The 17,858-nt window shown below is 48.6% G+C and overlaps 6 protein-coding genes across 6 annotated transcripts; 2 read left to right on the plus strand and 4 right to left on the minus strand.

The window, feature by feature from the left end:
- Positions 1 to 1,282: 1,282 nt before the first annotated feature.
- fadA lies at positions 1,283 to 4,235 on the plus strand. The gene is made up of 5 exons (XM_041291820.2): positions 1,283 to 2,165; positions 2,439 to 2,647; positions 2,717 to 3,059; positions 3,117 to 3,673; positions 3,727 to 4,235. Exons 2-5 carry the CDS (start codon positions 2,530 to 2,532, stop codon positions 3,768 to 3,770), a joined length of 1,062 nt encoding a protein of 353 aa, XP_041146007.1. The 5' UTR covers positions 1,283 to 2,165; positions 2,439 to 2,529; the 3' UTR covers positions 3,771 to 4,235.
- Positions 3,894 to 4,575, plus strand: F9C07_1519832 (uncharacterized protein). Its single transcript, XM_071508176.1, has one exon. It carries the CDS (start codon positions 4,091 to 4,093, stop codon positions 4,448 to 4,450), a length of 360 nt encoding a protein of 119 aa, XP_071366375.1. The 5' UTR covers positions 3,894 to 4,090; the 3' UTR covers positions 4,451 to 4,575.
- A 16-nt stretch (positions 4,576 to 4,591) lies between these two features.
- F9C07_2232363 (synaptobrevin) lies at positions 4,592 to 5,843 on the minus strand (the record flags this gene model as incomplete). Its single annotated transcript, XM_041291810.2, has 2 exons — positions 4,592 to 5,500; positions 5,682 to 5,843. 2 exons carry the CDS (start codon positions 5,841 to 5,843, stop codon positions 4,592 to 4,594), a joined length of 1,071 nt encoding a protein of 356 aa, XP_041146008.2.
- Positions 5,844 to 6,471: 628 nt separating this feature from the next.
- On the minus strand, positions 6,472 to 7,191 carry F9C07_3720 (uncharacterized protein; the record flags this gene model as incomplete). The annotated part of the gene is made up of 1 exon (XM_071511129.1): positions 6,472 to 7,191. One exon carries the CDS (start codon positions 7,189 to 7,191, stop codon positions 6,472 to 6,474), a length of 720 nt encoding a protein of 239 aa, XP_071366376.1.
- Positions 7,192 to 8,978: 1,787 nt separating this feature from the next.
- On the minus strand, positions 8,979 to 10,921 carry F9C07_3721 (putative 4-coumarate-CoA ligase; the record flags this gene model as incomplete). Its single annotated transcript, XM_041291811.1, has 4 exons — positions 8,979 to 9,216; positions 9,292 to 9,395; positions 9,501 to 9,789; positions 9,861 to 10,921. 4 exons carry the CDS (start codon positions 10,919 to 10,921, stop codon positions 8,979 to 8,981), a joined length of 1,692 nt encoding a protein of 563 aa, XP_041146009.1.
- A 410-nt stretch (positions 10,922 to 11,331) lies between these two features.
- Positions 11,332 to 17,581, minus strand: F9C07_1520014 (nucleoporin subcomplex protein binding to Pom34-domain-containing protein). Its single transcript, XM_041291812.2, has 4 exons — positions 17,304 to 17,581; positions 16,307 to 17,246; positions 13,150 to 16,248; positions 11,332 to 13,095 (listed from the first exon to the last, which is right to left on the minus strand). The coding sequence occupies exons 1-4, from the start codon at positions 17,369 to 17,371 to the stop codon at positions 11,743 to 11,745; spliced, it is 5,460 nt and encodes a 1,819-aa protein (XP_041146010.1). The 5' UTR covers positions 17,372 to 17,581; the 3' UTR covers positions 11,332 to 11,742.
- Positions 17,582 to 17,858: the final 277 nt, after the last annotated feature.

A 17,858-nucleotide genomic window follows, 5' to 3' on the forward strand; every position in this document is an offset into this window, starting at 1 on the left:
ATGGCTACTCCCCAATCTGGAAGGCATGGATAGGTATGGGTTAGTACCTGAAGTCCGGCCTCAATAGTCTTGCTTAGGACCCATAGTTTTCGCGATATCACACCTTCCCTCGGAACGTGATTGCACATAGCATTTGCATAGTGTGCGGCAAAGAAGTTAACTAGAAGCACTAGAGAGTGGAGCGCAAGGATTAGTCAGACAGCAGAGCCATGGATAAATAGCGCCACAGTAGGCTTTTCTTCGCATGAAGCGTGATACGAGGTACTGTTGCAAGTCCTTTTCGATCAGGCTTTGAGACAGGGAGATAAAATGTGAAACGCGGATGGCACACTTCAGGCGCTTCAGTATGGGAGGCAGGACTGATGACCAAGTAACACTCATGAGAAAATGGATTACGCCACCGCTTGTTGACGATTTCCTCTTCAGCTTCAGAGATGTGCGGAGAGGTGGAAGATCAACGGCAGTTGAAAGTGGAGTTTACAATACCGTACTAATGCTGTATGTGATACATATTTTTACATGCTGGAAGCACTTCGGCCCCAATAGCTTACACTCGCAGAAATCTCCACACCATCTTCCTACTAGACAATAGAGATATTGTCGGCTTAACCGCCAGAGTAAAAGAAACAGTCGTAGTACAAGAAATAACCTACGGGAGAAAAAGACCAAGGCTCCGGGAACGTGGAAGTAAAACATCTAGTTTCAAAGTTGGGACTTTTGCACAATACAGGAATCCATCAGTTGTACCTGGCGATCTGAGGCCATTCCATGGTGTCAGATCTCCACTGGTGGCGGCACTTCGAAACTGAAAATGCCCACTATGTATGTCATTCGAGAATTTAATGGACATTGGCAGTCTGGCACAGCGTCTTTAGAAACGTAGGATTTATTCAAGATAGTTTTTTTTTTATACTTTTGTTTAATTAAGTTCCCTGGTATCTTTGTCGCTAGTAGAAACTCGCATACCTATTGAAGTACGCGAATGGATTACTTAGAGTAGCTCGGGACAATGCTTATGCCTACCCTTATGTTATACAGTCGGACATTGTATTGAATGATTATAGATCTGCATGGCCCGGAAATTAAGTCATTCCAGTTAGAGTAACGATCAGGAGACACCTGACTAGTTACTAGACCAGGCACGGCAAGGTCTTAAGGCCTCAGCTCCAGATTCCTCTGTTTTGCCTTGCAATGGGGGCGATATTCTTAGCGAATGATGCGACTGGACTTTGCATTAGGCCAGCGTCTGAGGTGTCAGCTTACGGAAGAAGATGAAGAAATGTATATTTATAACCCTAATGTGTAATTGCAATCATACATGAAATCCAACACACAAAAACTACGATGCTTTAATCACAGAAGAACCTTAGAGCCACTCGTTTAAAAAGGGGATGATTTGATCAAGTGCAGTTATTGGATAGCGAGATATTGTAGATCCACTCTCTTTCGTGACCGTTCCAGCAAATCAGAAAAACGAATCCTAATAGCTTTACCCGTTACCAAACCAAACCCCCCACTTCCCCCCTATTGCTGCTCCAGTCATGTACCACCGGCTAGAGTTCCAGAAGGAAAAGGAAAACTGAAAACCAATTTTTTTCTTCGTTTCCTTCTCCGGCAGCTGGTTAGTACAGTAAGTTCCAACTCGGGCCCCATCCCCATTTCCCACACCCTCCTTTTTGGGTCTTTCAACTCGCTCGCCTCTTCCTCTCTCGCTCGTTTCTCCGACGCCCCTCCAGAGTCTCCCCCAAAGCCCCCTTACCTGAGCTTATCCTCGCCCATCTTTCTCAGCCTCTCTCTTCCTTCTATTCCTCTTTCTTCGATCAATCACTTTATCGGTTCCAGCCGGGTGGTGAAGGATTTATTCTCCTTCCATAGTCTTTTTAATCTGCGTGGTCGCTGCTTTTCGTCCATCCTGCACGCCATAATTCTTGTGTTCGTCAGCATCGGGGTAACATTTGTTTCACTTTCCTTTTGACCTCCTTTCCGCCCCGTCTCAAGACCGCGCTCCAATAATCGAATTTTTCTCCCCCTTACTCCCGTTCATTCGTGGTCATTCGGCCTTTCAATAATACCACCCGGAATTATATCCCAATCTTTTGATCCTTTTTCCTTGAGTGCGATACTAAAAAATATCATCTCGATTTTGGAGGGATAATTTTTGACCGGTGAGTAGCCTCGTCATCGTCAGCGCTCAACGAACTGTTGATCCCTCCCCTTCCGACTTGATTACCCTCACTGTATCAGCTGGGATCTTGATGTATCAACTGCTACTCCTTACGTCAATGCAGTAACTGGCTCTGTATTCCACCTTTCTTTCTTTTACGCGATAGTTTCCGGTCAAGTTTGGGTTACCTCGTGTTGGAGCACGTTTGTTTTATCAGCCGTTTGGTTTCGAAACGTGGAAAGTGCGGCCTTTTCGCTGACGCCTATTTAAATAGATTCCTTCAAATACAATATAACGCCGGTCACCTCATCTCCCTTGGACAAACCGTTGAACATCACCAGTCGCCTGACTAAATACCCGCCAACATGGGTTGCGGAATGAGTACTGAGGATAAGGAGGGGAAGGCCCGTAATGAGGAGATTGAAAACCAGCTTAAACGCGACAAGATGATGCAGCGCAACGAAATCAAGATGCTTTTGCTCGGTATGCAACCGATCCTACTTGAGTTTTCACCGTCGTATGTTAGGGGCTGTGTTAACCATTTCTATGCAGGAGCGGGAGAGTCTGGCAAGTCGACAATTCTGAAGCAGATGAAACTGATCCATGAGGGAGGATACTCGCGTGACGAAAGAGAGTCGTTCAAGGAAATTATCTACAGTAACACGGTTCAGTCGATGCGAGTCATTTTGGAAGCGATGGAATCTCTGGAACTGCCTCTCGAGGATGCCCGTCACGAGTACCACGTTCAAACCATCTTCATGCAGCCCGCTCAAATCGAAGGTGACAACCTTCCTCCGGAGGTCGGAAATGCGATTGGAGCTTTGTGGCGCGACAGCGGTGTGCAAGAGTGCTTCAAGAGGTCTCGGGAATACCAGCTGAACGACTCTGCGAAATAGTGAGTACTTTCCGATGCAGTTGGTCAAACGCCGGCGGTATGCTAATTGTTCCCCAGCTACTTTGATGCCATCGAGCGCATCGCTCAGCCCGATTATCTCCCTACAGACCAGGATGTCCTCCGTTCCCGTGTGAAGACTACCGGTATCACTGAAACCACATTCATCATTGGCGATTTGACATACCGGATGTTCGACGTCGGTGGTCAACGTTCCGAACGGAAGAAGTGGATCCACTGTTTCGAAAATGTCACCACGATCCTTTTCTTGGTTGCCATCTCCGAGTACGACCAGCTGTTGTTCGAAGATGAGACCGTTAACCGTATGCAAGAAGCTCTCACTTTGTTTGATTCCATTTGCAACTCCCGGTGGTTCGTCAAGACATCCATCATTCTCTTCCTCAACAAGATCGATCGTTTCAAGGAGAAGCTGCCCGTCAGCCCCATGAAGAACTACTTCCCTGACTATGAGGGTGGTGCCGATTACGCTGCCGCTTGTGACTACATCCTCAACCGCTTCGTGTCCCTCAACCAAGCCGAGCAGAAGCAGATTTACACGCACTTTACGTGTGCTACTGACACTACACAGATTCGGTTCGTCATGGCCGCAGTAAATGGTGAGTTGCCGCATATCATCCATCTGTTTGCGCTATACTAATAATCGTTTTAGACATCATCATCCAGGAGAACCTCCGACTCTGTGGTCTGATTTAATGATTAGGGTGCTTTGATTGAGTGCCTGTTTGAATATCCGACATCTAGACCGTATGCTATGTGACTTATAATTTCCCTTTCCCTCTTTCCTCTTTCCCTTTTTGATGTGTTCGTCATACCTCGTGATACTGAAAGAACCTGGCGTTGAAGACATTCACTTGTCTATTTCTAATTTCCTTTTTTTTTTTTTTCCCTTCTGTATTGAAATGATATCTAGCCAGCTCTTTGTTATCCGCATCACCGATATCCATCCCATGACAGAGCAGCAGTTCATTGTTCCCTCACTCTTACATGAGGGCGGGTTGAACATTGAATAATTTATGCCTTTTCCTTTTATCTTTTTTTCCTTTTTTTTTTCCACTCCAGCATTCTCATTTAATTTCGTGTCTGGTTACCCTATCCCTCATTCAATTTCCTCTTTAGCTTACGTTTTGGTTTTGAACGCTGGATATCCCATCATCTCTTGGTGCCCTCGTGTGTACTTATATCACTCATATTTCCTGCCTCACGTCCGCTGGAGCAATGAGCGACGACAGGGCCACGGGCACGGGGAATGGCAGGGTACGTGGACTATCATGTCTTTTTCTCATGTGTCATGCCGGGTCGGTCATTGGGTCATAGTCAAAACTAAGGATTGTGAATATATTGTTCGTATTAATTTACCTGTAGGTTGTAAATAAAACGAGTTGAACATAGATGTAACTCTAGCGCTGCATGTGCATGAATATCAAGTGGTTGAGAAAGTTAAAATTCAGCTATGGTGATGCCCATCCAAACTCCAGTACTCCATACATAAACGCTCTATAAACACAAGGTAGCTATCAGAACCGCAATTTCGGACCGATAAGTACGATCATGACTGCCACGATCCATAACCCAAAAATCCACGCATAGAGCATCATCCGTCCCCACCAACCCTTGCCTTCGGTCATGCGACGCAACATCCCCATCCGTCGTTCTGCAGCCTCCATATTGCCTGTCGTGCGGTCCAGGCCCTCAACGGCACGGGTCAACACAGACTTTTCTGATTCCAGAGAGGATTGGAAAGCCTGCGATGAAGACTTGAGCTGCGTCGCAAGGGACAGAAGAGAGTTAGTGATGTCTTCTTGTTCGCGACGGTGTGTGTCGAGTGTTTCTTCAGTGGCTTGTATTTTGGCAGTCGAGGAAGAAGGTGGTTGTGCAGAGGTGTTGTGTTCGTGTAATGAGGAACCTGTTGCTGTGGCTGGGAGGTCTGTCGGGAAATTATTTCGGTTTCGTAAGGTAGACGTTGGCGTAGGCGAAACTGTAGTAGCGGTAGCTGTGGCGTCAGCTGTCGCCGTCGGTGCCACTCCCTCATGCGACAGAGACTCAGGGCTCTGCCCAGGAATCGCCTTTGATTCCTCCTGCGCAGTGGCCTCCGCTCCTTCCCTCTCATCCCCTGATGTGCCTTTCTCCTGTCCTTCATCGGGTGTACTGCCCTCCTCCGGTGTCCCGAGCAAATCCTCCCCGTCCACCGACTCCTCGTCCTCATCTTCGTAAATCCCCTCCGCACCGGGAAGTCCCTGCCCGCCTACGGCGGAGAGCTTTATCTCCGCCTCAGCATTTAGCTGATTTAATACACTCTGTAGCCGTTTCAGGGTCTGGCGGTCCCGGGTGATATCCGATTGAATTTCATGACGACGATCGACTGGTTTAATCTGCGGAAGACTCCGTTCTAATTCTTGGAGTGTAGCACGGGCATATTCTATATTCTAGTTTTGAGCAGTGTTAGCACGAGCTTTGCCAGAAGCTCAGAGAGTCAAGCTACAACCACGAGCTAGCATAGCTACTGATCACGGCTAGCTAGCAAGCAAAGCCGACACAGAGCTTTCTAAAAAGAAGCCGCAAAGTAAAAAAAGAAAAGAAAAGAAAAGAAAGAAAGAGTAAACGCACAGCTCCCACTCTCATACGTTGATACTCTGACCGACGAAGCGGCTTCAAGTCCGCAGACGACGAGAGCAAATTATGTTCAAGACGGGCGAGCAGTCGAGATAGAGATAGATTCGTGAGATTTGGATCGGAGGTGAGCGCCCCGGGGTATGTTGTTATTGTCATTTTCGATATATGGTTTCTTGTCTTTTGTTGCGCCCGGTATTTTCGCTTCTTTCTTCTCGTTTACTTTCGGATTGTTTCCTTTTTTTCTCTCTTCCTCTGCTTTTTCTTTTCGCAGCGCTTGAAGGTGGGGTTCGAGTGAGGGGAGTTGGGCTGCGATTTCTTGTTGGCTTGTTCTTTGGGGAACTATTGCAGATGGCTATCGAGCAATCATGGCGGTTTATTGGGGATGACTAAGCTCGAGATGTATGGGGCATGTGACTTCGTCATTGCTATTGGGTCATGTGGGTTTCATACTTGTTGATTTTGGAAAAGTTGTCTACGATAGGTCCCTTGGTGATGGGGGGCTATGAGGGTGGTTGTCCCATAATGTGTTGTTGGAAACAGTTAAGTTTAAATTTCATGAATTCAGCATCGTTAACTCGTCATCAGTCATCAACAGAAGTAGGAAAAAAAAATAATTCTGTATGTAAACAGTCCGCCACCCATTAGGCACCATCTTTTTTAGAGACAAAAAAAACATGCGCCTCAATGACCTGGAATTCCAATGGAATGTAAGGAAAAGTACCCGAACTAAATAGCAGAAGGGAGAGTCAAGAAAGCAGAGACCGATGGATGCAGATAATCACCATTAGTTGTACTGGACAATTGTCCGTTTATACGTGCGAACGCCGCCTTCATCCACATCATAAAGGTGCTGGACAATCTGGTTGCGCTTCTGGACAGAACATGTCCGTTCTGGGGCTAATATCCCGGAAAATTCTTGCGTGTCGATTGTCTGCGACTCAGCCGGTCGATCGGCGGTCCTCCTGCAAGATCCAAGAGATCCAGATCCCTCCGCGGGCAAAAGCCCGTTGCTGCGCCCAGCGTCCATCCCAGCGGTGGAAGGCCGACTATCTCCCGAGCTGGGGCTCAGCTCGGATGGGGCAACAACGCAAGGTGCCTGGGTCTGCTGATATGATTGCGCGGTGCTGACACTCCGTTCCCGGCCTAGAACAGCAGCAAGATAACCGCTCGAGGGGAGATGTGTCGAACGGGACAGGGGCAGCAGGATATCACAGGCTGAAGGGAGCCCGGCCACGCCGTAGGTCGACGGGTCTCCTGGATAGTAGGGCATTCCGTGGCCCACTAGACCAGCTAGTTCCTCATCGCCACCACGCTTTTCTTTTTCGCCAAAAGAAAAGGGTGGCGGATCCATTTGCCTCTCTGGCGGTGCGTATCTGCCCAGATGTCGTCGTCTGATACGTTGAACGAGGAGTAGAATGCACAGTATGCAGCCGACGGTGAAGGAGATCCAGAACGAAAGAACCCGGATGTCTTTCACGGCGTCGTTGTCCTTCTCATGGCCCATTGCCTGTGTCTCTTTGGTCTCCTTTCTCTAAGGAGAGTCTCGACGGGTTTTCCTTGGAACGTTGACGACGTTGTAGATCACTAATTCCTCAACAGTCTGTTTGTCCAGTACTGGAGATGGCCGTACTATGAGGCGTTCTATACCAAAATAGGCAATTGGTTTCCAAGTTCCAAAGTATGCTCGATTGACGGGTAGAACGAGACGAGTTAGATAGTTGCGACCAAAGGAAAGCATAAAGAGACGGAAGTAGAGATGATATTGAGCTTGTTCTTGTGCAAATAAGAGCTATGAGCGGTATACAGAGATCTTTATAATCTGGGCGTATGGCCATCAGAGGTACTTAGATCAAGAAGAAATAATAATACTCCAGTCTCAGAGCGACCCAGTGAGGGAATTGCTACTTTCTAAAAGTATTCCAATAAAATGACAGACTCCACCATGCAGGCACACATATCCAACCCTGCGTCATGCAGCCATTCTTGAAGCAGCATCTGGTAGTTGGTTGGTACGAGGCGGCTTCCAGTCCAGCTGCGTGAGGATCAGCCACGCGAGGTTAAGCGGTGGACAAGACCCATGCGAAACGAGACCAACCCGCAATTGTACGACGACTACTCCGTACTAGAGGGCCAAAGGAGACCAAGAATGCGGCAACAAGGCCAACAGGAAAGGTGAGTTCAGCTGCCCTGAAGGAGCGCCACCTGCGCAGCTGCCGGCTCAAGAGAGGAGCTTCTCCCGCTAGTTCGTTAGGCAGACTACTAAGTTAGCGAGGGGCACCGTTTCCCCCCCCCCCCCCCCCCCCCCAAAAGGACTATGAATAAGGCTGGCTACAGGCACTAAATGCTTTGCGGCTCGATCTGAGTCGACCATGACGGCGTAAGACCAATTGAGAGTAGAAAGTGGAGAGAGGGGAATTGAGTCTCTCCATCACCATGCATGTCTTGATTTCAAAGGTCCAGACTTCATTACATACAGTTTTTTTGAAGTTCCAGCCGTAATTAACAACACTGTTCCCCATTCGGAAAGGTGCCAACCTCCTCGTGACCCTCTTGGTCTCGTTTACTTCGAATAAAATAAGTACATGCAATATTAATGTTGAAGTATCCACCATAGTTATTCTCTTACATTACATCTTCTTTTCTCAGCTCAGCCCATCCTTCCGTGCAGATCCAAATCAGTTCGCATGAAGCAAGCGTAATGACAGGATAAACTTACTAGTCTCGCATCAGGTAGCCATGGTATGACGGGTCGATCCCTTGCCTTCTTCTGTTGGACTTGCGGCTTCTGGTCACTGGTGAGATGATGTTCCCCCCTGAAACTTTCCCCTTCTCACCAATATCTTGTTTTCTCTTCCTCGGCAAGAACTCTAGATCAAATTTCGTCTGTGCTGGTGTCCTCTGGGTCATGTCTTTCACTCCTGCACTACTGGACACTACTAACGCACTAGTATCTTAGATCTACTCTTGGCGCAGGAAAAAAGAGCCGAATGCTTTCAGTGTGGCGGTAAACACTGTGATCGACTGTGGCGTCGACCTCCTTCCTGGCCTTTTGACAGCAGGGGAATTTAAGAGGAACGGACTACGCGAACTTTGATCCACTCAGATTCGTCTATCAAATATATCATCCAGGATTCCTCGCCCGTTCGACCCAACAACCAGGTCCCTTCAATGCATGCTAAAATCGGCTGCCCCACCAATCAGGTCACCGAAGCTTAGATTTACATTTGAATGGGCCTGTCGCTCCGTAGGCGAGAAAAAAAAAAATTGGAGAGGCAAAATATAGAGTGTGACCTATAGCTTTGCGGCGATACTCGGGTTTGAGGCCACTTCCTCTTTGGCGCGGTCTCGAAGGACCTTTCGCAGGATTTTGCCTGAGGGGTTTTTAGGAATTGTATCAACGAAAACTACCCCGCCAGTGATTCTCTTGATCGCGGAGACTTTCCCGTCCATGAATGCGATAAGATCCTGTGCGGAGGCGCTCTGTCCAGATTTTAGCACTACATATGCCCGAGGGCGCTCGTCATCGTTCCTATTCGCTGATAGTCAGTCTATCAGCTGCTCTTGATCGTTCATCGATCTCTGGGGAGGCAAATATAATACTTACACCGACACTCCAATGACCGCAACGTCAGCTACTGCCGGGTGCTCCAGCAAAAGGGCCTCTAACTCTGCCGGTGCGACTTGGTTGCCTTTCACTTTGATCAGTTCCTAGGGCAGAATTTGTCAGTCAACACATGCACGGGTTCTAGAAGCATGCGACGCTGCTTTTCTCGCCATATGTGGCAACTGGGAACTATTTGTCATACGACGTACCTTCTTTCGGTCAACAACGTAGAACTTCCCCTGATCGTCCACATATGCGATGTCTCCAGTCTTCAGCCATCCGTCCTCCGTCTTGGTTTCCTTCGTGGCCTGTGGGTTTCGCCAATAGCCCTTCATAATGTTCGGGCCTCGGACCCAGAGTTCACCCCGTTGGTTACGTCCTAACTCGGTGACCCCGTCGTCGGCCATAATCTTTGCTTCGCAATTGGGGTTCAGCTCTCCAACTGACGCTGTGTGACTTGTTTCGGTGGGGTCCCAGCCAAGTATAGCGCATGTAGTCCTGTGGAAAAACTTCCGTGTTAGCTCACACATGCTGCTTCATTGGTAGAGATAATAGGAGGCGCAACGTACTCGGTCATTCCCCAGCCCTGTTTCACATTGACACGTCCAGGTTCCCAGAGCGCCTCCACTTCATCACAGACTTCTCTTCCCAGGGGCGCTGCACCGCTGCCAATCCCCTCAACACTGCTAAGATCATATTTGCCGCTTCTGACCGCAGGATGCTTGGCTAGGGCAACCACCACGGGAGGTACCAGAATAAGGTCCGTGATGCGGAATTTCTCCGTATATTCCAGCATCTTGATGAAGTCGAACTTGGGCATGATATACACAGGAACCTCACGCTTTAATGCATTCGCAATGAAAATATTCTGAGCCATCGCATGATACATCGGCAGGAAACAGAGGAACCGAGCCCTAGCATTTCTTGCCTTCCAGTCCGGATTCAGATAAAACGATTGATTCGCCTGAAGCATGTTGGCGCAATAGTTCTTGTGAGAGATTTCCACGCCCTTGGGCCTTCCCGTTGTGCCGCTGGAATAGTTTAAGGCGAGAGTACGGTTAGCCTTCTCCGGAGTCGATAGATCATCCCATTCAAATTGACTGCCTTCCTCCGCAGACGCCACCAGTTCACCCCAGTAGCGACAACCCATCTTACCCTCCCCACGCCCATCAAAGATGGCATTGTTAAAAACAAACACCCGATCCCGACTCAGTCCTGCTACCTGCGCCGCTTCAATACCAGTGTCAAGACTCCCATCAGCGCAAATGAGGTAAGTTGCGCCGCTATCCTGGAGCTGGTACGCCAATTCCCTTGCGACATAGGTAGGATTGGCCCCCGAGAAGATACCTCCCGCCATGATGATCCCCATAAAAACAACAGGGAAGAAGAGATCGTTGCCGGAGAAGAGCAAGACCCGATCGCCCGGCTGGAGACCAGCCTTGCGCAATCCCGCCGCAAAACGCTTCGACCATAGTCGGAAGTCATGGGTAGTGAAATAATGCGTATCAGGACGAGCTGCCTCAGAGAAGCACCTGTGCGTCTTTGACAACGGATGAGTGGGCGATGTGAACAGGACAGTTGCCAGGTGCGCATCCGGGACATGCACCTGCCAACGCGATTTGAAAGGCATCGTGAGTCTTATGAACAATCCACCCAAAAGACAGGGATTAAGTAGCTTTCAAGAAGAAGAGCGCCAATCAAGTTCAACAAAAGGTAAAAAAGAGTAAGAAGTAACGATATAAACTTTGAGGAGAGCGAGAGCGAGAGCAAGTCATATATAGAATTAGGAACAGGCCACAGACCAAGTAATTCACTCCAATCGAACTTGCTCCAAAAACCTGGCTACATCAAACCCCTCCCTATGAGAACCAGCAAAATGAATAATTTATCCACTTTTATCCATTCATAATTCGACGAACAAACCCCATACCAAGCTTACAGAGCTCTCCCCGCATTTGGGATCGGTTAAGTCGGTACCAATCAGCTTCTCCCCGAGCGGAGATCCCGAGGAAGTAAACGCTTCATGACCTCGGGCCTTCGACTCCTTTATTTATAGGGGAAAGGGGAGACGTACGGGTTCCACCCTGGGTATGTAACACGATTGAGGAACAGTCGGAATTTCTCTCGATAGGTGGGACCGGATGCTTACCTGTATCACCTACTGTTGCCGCGATTATGCTGGGGATATTTAGCCGCTTACATCATTTCATTCTTCAAACACCAGTTTGGGAAGGAAAGCAAAGACCGATATGTGGTTTGTATGTTCAATCAATGGAATACCGATAGAAAGTTTTCTACACCTCCCCCATCTGCCATTTCCTACCAAAAACATCACGCTATATCTTAAGAGGACAACCCTGAACAAGTTATGGAAGGAGTAAAAAATATCAAGAAACAACCACATAGACACCTTGAAATTGCGCACAACATGAGATGGATACATTAGCTTCATTACGCCTCCTCTCCTCCAAGACAGACCAGTGTGGCCTTCAACTCGCTCACGATCTTCTCCTCCAGTCGGTTCTCGGCCCCCGATGAAGCGTTCAATGGTTTCTGGCGGACCAGCTCCGCTTCTTTGTCGTTGGTGGCCACGATCCGTGCTCGAAGGAGTTGTCTGCGTTCTAGGAGATCTTCAATGTCTTCCTTGACATGTGCCCTATCCCATTTGAGTTCCTGGATTGACTCAGCATCCATACCGGCGCTGGGTCCTGCTTCGCGGAATCGGTCCAATATGAAGGAGATTAGTGCCAGTGAGTACGCCTCAGATGTCATGCTCAGACAGATGCGCCGAGCCGTAGACCCAGCCGTGCGATCGGCAGCAAACGCCTCGGACGCCCGCGTAAGTTGGCCCTCAAATTGATTGAGGAAGGCCGCCACTTCGGGCGCTGTGCGAATGACGTGGTAGAGAAGGTTCAGGCAAAGGGGAAGAATACCGCCGGTCCAGATAGCATACATCCTGGGCACAGAGTCAAAGGGACCAAAGCCCTTGGGCTGTCGCAGGATATTTGTCAAGCGGCATGTAGAGAGTCTGACTAAAACAACCTCGACAGCGAGATGTTCTGCTAGCATGGGTATGGTCGATAGCTTAACAAGGAAAGAGATACTGAGTTCTCCGTAGACGGGATCACCGGCCACAGCCAATTGATCAGCCCACGAAAAGAGAGAAGTTGCATGACGACCTGTGTCGTTATCCGCAATATGATAAACGATATGCTCGTATACGCGATCAACATTCTTCACCTGCAAGCAGCTTTGCAGAATGGCTGTTATGATGGCAAAGTCCTTCGGTGTGCATTTCTCTGGTTGATCGTGCAAGTACGCGGTCAAAGACTTGAACCCTTGAGCAACCACAGTCTTTACAATTTCGACCACCAGTCCTAAGTCAGATGATACCTCAGCTTTCTTACTGAGCGTTTCGGGCGCTGTCCGTGAAGGTGAGTCTTGATGGAACTGAAGGGCGAGGAAGAGCACATTGAGAAGGGACCGGTAATACTCGGTGTCGTCATTGATGATTGCCTCCTCATACGTTGCGCGGCGAGAGCGCAATGCATCCCACACTACCCCAAGCAGACCAAAAACTTCAGCACCCCGGGATCCAATCTCGACAAGTCGCTGGAGGAGAGCTTGTGCAAAATCTACCCGTGTTTGTTGAATCCGTGCGAAGATTGCTTCTTGTGGAACGCCATTGGTATTAGCTTCAAGGCATCTCTGTACGACTACAGCCATCGATTTCTGAACCTCTCGATCCGTCATAAAGTCTGAGCAATGCTCGATGGCGAAGAATTTCCAGCTATGGAGGAGCGACTGCGGTTGAACACTATTAGAGCACATTCATATAGGAATTGCGCGAATACATACCACTTTGGCCTCAATCAGTGACAGATTGAGATTAGCTCGTTCGAACTCCTGGTCAAAACCTTGGTTGCGGGTTCCTGCCCATGCAAAATCGTAAGAGAGAAGCTTTTCGCCAAGGTGAATATCATAACAATAGTCACGGCCCAGGGTGCGCGGTTGCAATGTCGTCCTTTTAAAATCAGCGAGCTTGCAGCCCGAATACCTCATCTCAAAGTTCTTCTTCAAGTTGGCGTGTAGTGAGGCATTGTACCCCGAGACCTCAACTGCATCCTTCGCGTACCAAGACACAAGCGGGATCAAAGTCTTGTAGAACGATCGATCCTGCATTTCCTTTGCGGAATGCAAATACACGGTGCAGAGATCAGCGACGACAGCTGCAATTCGTGTAGTAAATATCTGATCCACCACAGATAGTGACGCTATCTTCAACTTCGAGACATATTGCACGAGGCTGGTGAAAAACAGGGAGTGCTTTCTCAGCTCAGAGGTAGCCCAGGGCCAATTTTCTTGGGCATGAGAGACGAACTCTAGCAACGCAAGAGCTACCTGGAGATCAACTTGGTCGATGTTTGAGAGTGTATCCAGCGCAATCTTCAAAAACGGTGTTCCTCTCATAGCCGGGGCTTTTTGATCGTCGGTCTTCTTAAGTGTTTGACGAGGAGACGATCCTGTAAGAATATAGACCGCAAGCCACTGCTGACGCTTGGTGACAAATGTTGACAATAGCTGCCATATTCCCAAGTGTAGGTTCCGATCACTTAACGGCTTGTCAAATTGTGATAGGACATCAAGAAAGAGACAGGATGACTCGGCTCCCAAATGGCCAATCAGGGACGGTGGCTCTTTGTCTGAATTCAAAGCCGCGCCTGTGATAAGTGTGTTAAGAAGAGATATAATAGGTAGTCGGTAGGCGTCATGCTGTGCATATAATTTGACGAGGACCGGAGCTGCCTTAAACAGTTGCTCTTCTAATAATGACGGCGGTGTCGAGAGTAGCTGGGCGGCCTGTAAAAGTCTAGTAGAGAGTACAAGTGTCGAACTCACTTGCTTTTCTACCAGTGTTAAGTACCGAAGATATAATGTGGGCGGGGTTTGAAGGCCGTCGGCAATGAGTCGAAGGATCGGGTTGAAAGGGAGATCATCTGTCGAATGCGGTCGTAAAACATCCAGTATATACGTCGCCGAGGACGAGAACACACCAGTAACTTTCGCATCCAGTTTTGTAGAGTCGTTGGTGCCATAAGCATAGTAGAGTATTCTTTCGAATGTCTTAGCGAGTGCGGCGTTGATCTCGAATCTCTGCGCCGGGGAGTTAAATCGCCAATTGATGCTACTGTTGTACACTTCGACCATTATTCGAACAAAGTCCAAGAGGACTCCTCTCATCATATGAGATGGAACACCAGCAGTCCAATCAGAAACGGTTGCTGTCTTGCCCATTACGCTATTGGGGCTTCTCCTCAATACAGCACGAGAGACAGCGTCGTCAACAATGGACTCGAAAAAACGTACGCAGCTGAGGAGGAAGGGATATTCGCCTGATGTGACCTCGAGGGCGGAGATGACTGCGGTCATGATGCCGCCTTTGCCATCAGAACCAAATAAGCTGCTCCGAGATAGGAACGGCCATACTCTGCCAGGTAAAACTTCAATAAGAGCGGTGATAAACCGCAGGCAGGCAATAACGGAATCCAAAACAGTCTCAGAACCTGCTCTAGGGCCAATATGAGACAGACTGCGTTCGAGAATGTCGAGTACCACTGAAATAATGTCGCTTTGCCGGGCTAACCCATCGCTTGCCATCTCCAAGATCCTCTTAGCGCCTGAGTCATCGCCATTTTGACGTTGTGTATCTTTGGAGGTAATGAGAAGGTCTGCCAAGAGTCCTATGATTTCCGCGATAGAGTCCTCTCCCCATCCTGCTGAATATCCTCCGTTTTCATTCCATTCCTCCAGCCAGCTTCCTAGGTAGCTTAACGAAGAATACTGGTGCTGCCACATAATAACAGCGGGCCTTGACTCGGACACGATTTGCCCAATTGTCGTAGACGGAACTTGAGATGAGCCCGTGACAACCAGAGCATTGCTGGTTTGTTTCTCGGATAACTGTCTTCGAGGGGATGAGCCAAGCATTGGAAGGGATTCAACGAGAGTCACGAAATTTGCGTTCTCATCTTCCCGTATCGTCTCGTACCCTTGGAAATCAGGCGGCAAGGCTTGAGTGAATGTGTCCATGTTCTCCATTTCATTGAGAATTACCGGAATACCTTCGTCATTAACCAGGTCTTTGCTAATGAGAGCGCGGCAGAGTTTCAAAAACGGCACTGTCTCATAAGGGAACCGCGACCGGGCTAGTCGAAAGATATTGTCCATCAAAAGTTCATCCCTGATGAAAACACACCGTGGGTCACTAGAAGGCGAGGCCAGGTTGTTTATGGGCCATAGAGGTTCTGTGGATGAACCCACAAGAATTGCCAGAACGGATTCCACAATTTCGGGTGAATAATCTAAGTACACCACGGCCACTCGAATGAGATCCAGAAGCACCGTTCGAGTCCAACGGTTCGTTAACATGTCGTCAACTGCAGATGTAGAGCCAACTTTGGTAGCGAGGTTCATAATGATCTCAAATGCCATGATTTTCACTTCATCCGAGGTCAACAGGGCTATAGAATCATCAGCCGTGCACTTCGGAGTTCGTGCACATTCTAACAGCTCTTCATAGAGTGAAATTTCTGAAGCTCCGCCTGCGGTAGATTGAGGAGTATTCGATTGAAATGAGTCAACTGCGCTGTGAAACTGTTCTAACTCCCGATTCTCTTTGTCATTGAGGGCAAGCTCTCTCATAGTGTTCAAAACCAGTCCCCACGCGAATGCCGCGGGGCTTGCAACTTTGGACTCCACCACTGCAGAGACAAAAATCTCATTCACCTGACCAATCTCATCCTTCGAGAGAAAATATGGTGGTTTCGTGTTTGATTCTGGTGTACAAGTTTTGTTTATGATGGACGGAATAGTAAGCGGTAGCTTCATGAACGCAAGGGTCGTCAAGCTCACAAAAGCCTGAAGAGGGAGTAATACTTCTGGCGGATTCTGGCATGGCTTTACGAAGTCAGCTTCTCAGAACTCAAGAACAGGGAGGAAGTCTAGTTCTACTCACGATTTGGAGTGTCTCAAGGAAGTTGTAATCGCCCATGAGACGAAGCCAGGACACGAAAACATCGGCAGAAGGAAGCTCCGCAGATGATTGGAGCCGTAGGAACAGAATTTGCACAATGTGCAATATCTCTTCAACGAGAGCCGTTCGCCACAAATCTTCCACGGCCTCGTTGCTTTCAGCGAGTCCTAGCCACCCTCCATCGCTCTCTAATGCCGAAAGTCGACCCTGGATAGCTTTGATACATGCTTGAATGAAAGTGCGGCATTTATCACCAGCAAGATTGTCGTTGAAGAGTGTAGCTCCCAATTGGCACAACAAGTCGCTCCGTTTCTGTTCGGACATTTGCGGAGCAGGTTCATTGACGTCGTTGCGCAGAGAGAGAGCGAATAACCTCCGGGCCGTCTTTATAATATGTGTCCTTTCCGACAAGTATAACTCTCGCAGACGCAGGCGCCTACTTTCTTCAGAAACAAATCCTGAGGCATTGTCCTCACGACCGACTTTCTGACTGAAAATTTCAGCAAAGCTGGGTCCAGCCAGCGACATGCGAAAGTTCTCGACACCAGCTGCGCTCTGCAAACTTGTAGATTCTTCTTCGGAGAATCCAGACAGAAGGCGTGTAGCAGGGCGATTCTGCCATTCTAAGACTGCAATCCTTAGGGCGCTGATTTCGTCAATGCCGGCTTTCTGGCTCAGCCACAATGCGTCTTCTTTGAGTTCCTTCAAGTTATATGAAGCTTGCGCTGTTGTCTCCGAATGAATCGCAGCCGTTTTCGATTCAAAATCTGACTTTGTTTTCGCCGAAGAGGAGGTGAACCCGTCCAAACATCTTGCAAGAAGCTGAACGCTTTCTGGGTGCGACAAGAAAGCATGGAGACTGCCGGTATCGCCTAGGTCATCCTCGGGATTGCATGTGTAGAGAAATGCTCTCTTCCAGGACCTGAAGGGACGGTATAGTTAGCCTTGATCCTGTGTGAAGTATTGTAGATGCGCGTACAGAAGCTGGACGTCCCCGGAGAAGCACTTGTCCAGGGACGGGAAATAGGCTTCCGGAACGGGAGCCATTGGCGCAACAGCTATATCATTCTAAGACCTAGAAAGATACAGCTTTTATGCGCAGGTAGGAAGGGCCTAGAGTGAGTAAGGTCGATAAAGCAATAAGTGTAGGAAGCTGAGAGCGGGAACTCAAGAATATTCGAAGGAGCACTTTTGGCTGAGGTCAACAATCAATACCTATCTTGGCTTAGTGTAAGGCGGTGAGACGAAATTTGCGCAGTTTGATAGACAAGCCCGTTTGGGAAGGCGATTATCCGATGCGGCTTCAATGAGTCAAACTCCCCGCTTACACAATTCGTTGCTCAGCCCTTCAAAAAGGTGAGTTAGGGTCGCTGCTTAGTCGATAGACTACTGTCTGCGCTTACGATTCTTACGTAGACAGTTCTTTCTAATTCTTAACTCTGACGCCTCTCATCTCCAGGTCTTCGTCATGGCGGGCTCCGATCTCGTTGACCATTCCCCCCACCATCCCACTAAAGCCGCACGGCTTGACAGC

This window comes from Aspergillus flavus, chromosome 4, assembly GCF_009017415.1.
Source record: "Aspergillus flavus chromosome 4, complete sequence".
Classification (NCBI taxonomy): domain Eukaryota; kingdom Fungi; phylum Ascomycota; class Eurotiomycetes; order Eurotiales; family Aspergillaceae; genus Aspergillus; species Aspergillus flavus.

What these genes read in the sequence shown, in the direction of transcription:
- F9C07_1520014 (XM_041291812.2), bottom strand. Translation starts at nt 17,371, where the DNA reads ATGGCTCCCGTTCCGGAAGCCTATTTCCCGTCCCTGGACAAGTGCTTC. An exon ending in TCCTTGAGACACTCCAAATC is followed by an intron (nt 16,249 to 16,306) that starts GTGAGTAGAACT and finishes GACTTCGTAAAG; the next exon opens with CCATGCCAGAATCCGCCAGA. An exon ending in CACTGATTGAGGCCAAAGTG is followed by an intron (nt 13,096 to 13,149) that starts GTATGTATTCGC and finishes GTTCAACCGCAG; the next exon opens with TCGCTCCTCCATAGCTGGAA.
- F9C07_1519832 (XM_071508176.1), top strand. Translation starts at nt 4,091, where the DNA reads ATGCCTTTTCCTTTTATCTTTTTTTCCTTTTTTTTTTCCACTCCAGCA.
- fadA (XM_041291820.2), top strand. Translation starts at nt 2,530, where the DNA reads ATGGGTTGCGGAATGAGTACTGAGGATAAGGAGGGGAAGGCCCGTAAT. An exon ending in AATCAAGATGCTTTTGCTCG is followed by an intron (nt 2,648 to 2,716) that starts GTATGCAACCGA and finishes ATTTCTATGCAG; the next exon opens with GAGCGGGAGAGTCTGGCAAG. An exon ending in CTGAACGACTCTGCGAAATA is followed by an intron (nt 3,060 to 3,116) that starts GTGAGTACTTTC and finishes ATTGTTCCCCAG; the next exon opens with CTACTTTGATGCCATCGAGC.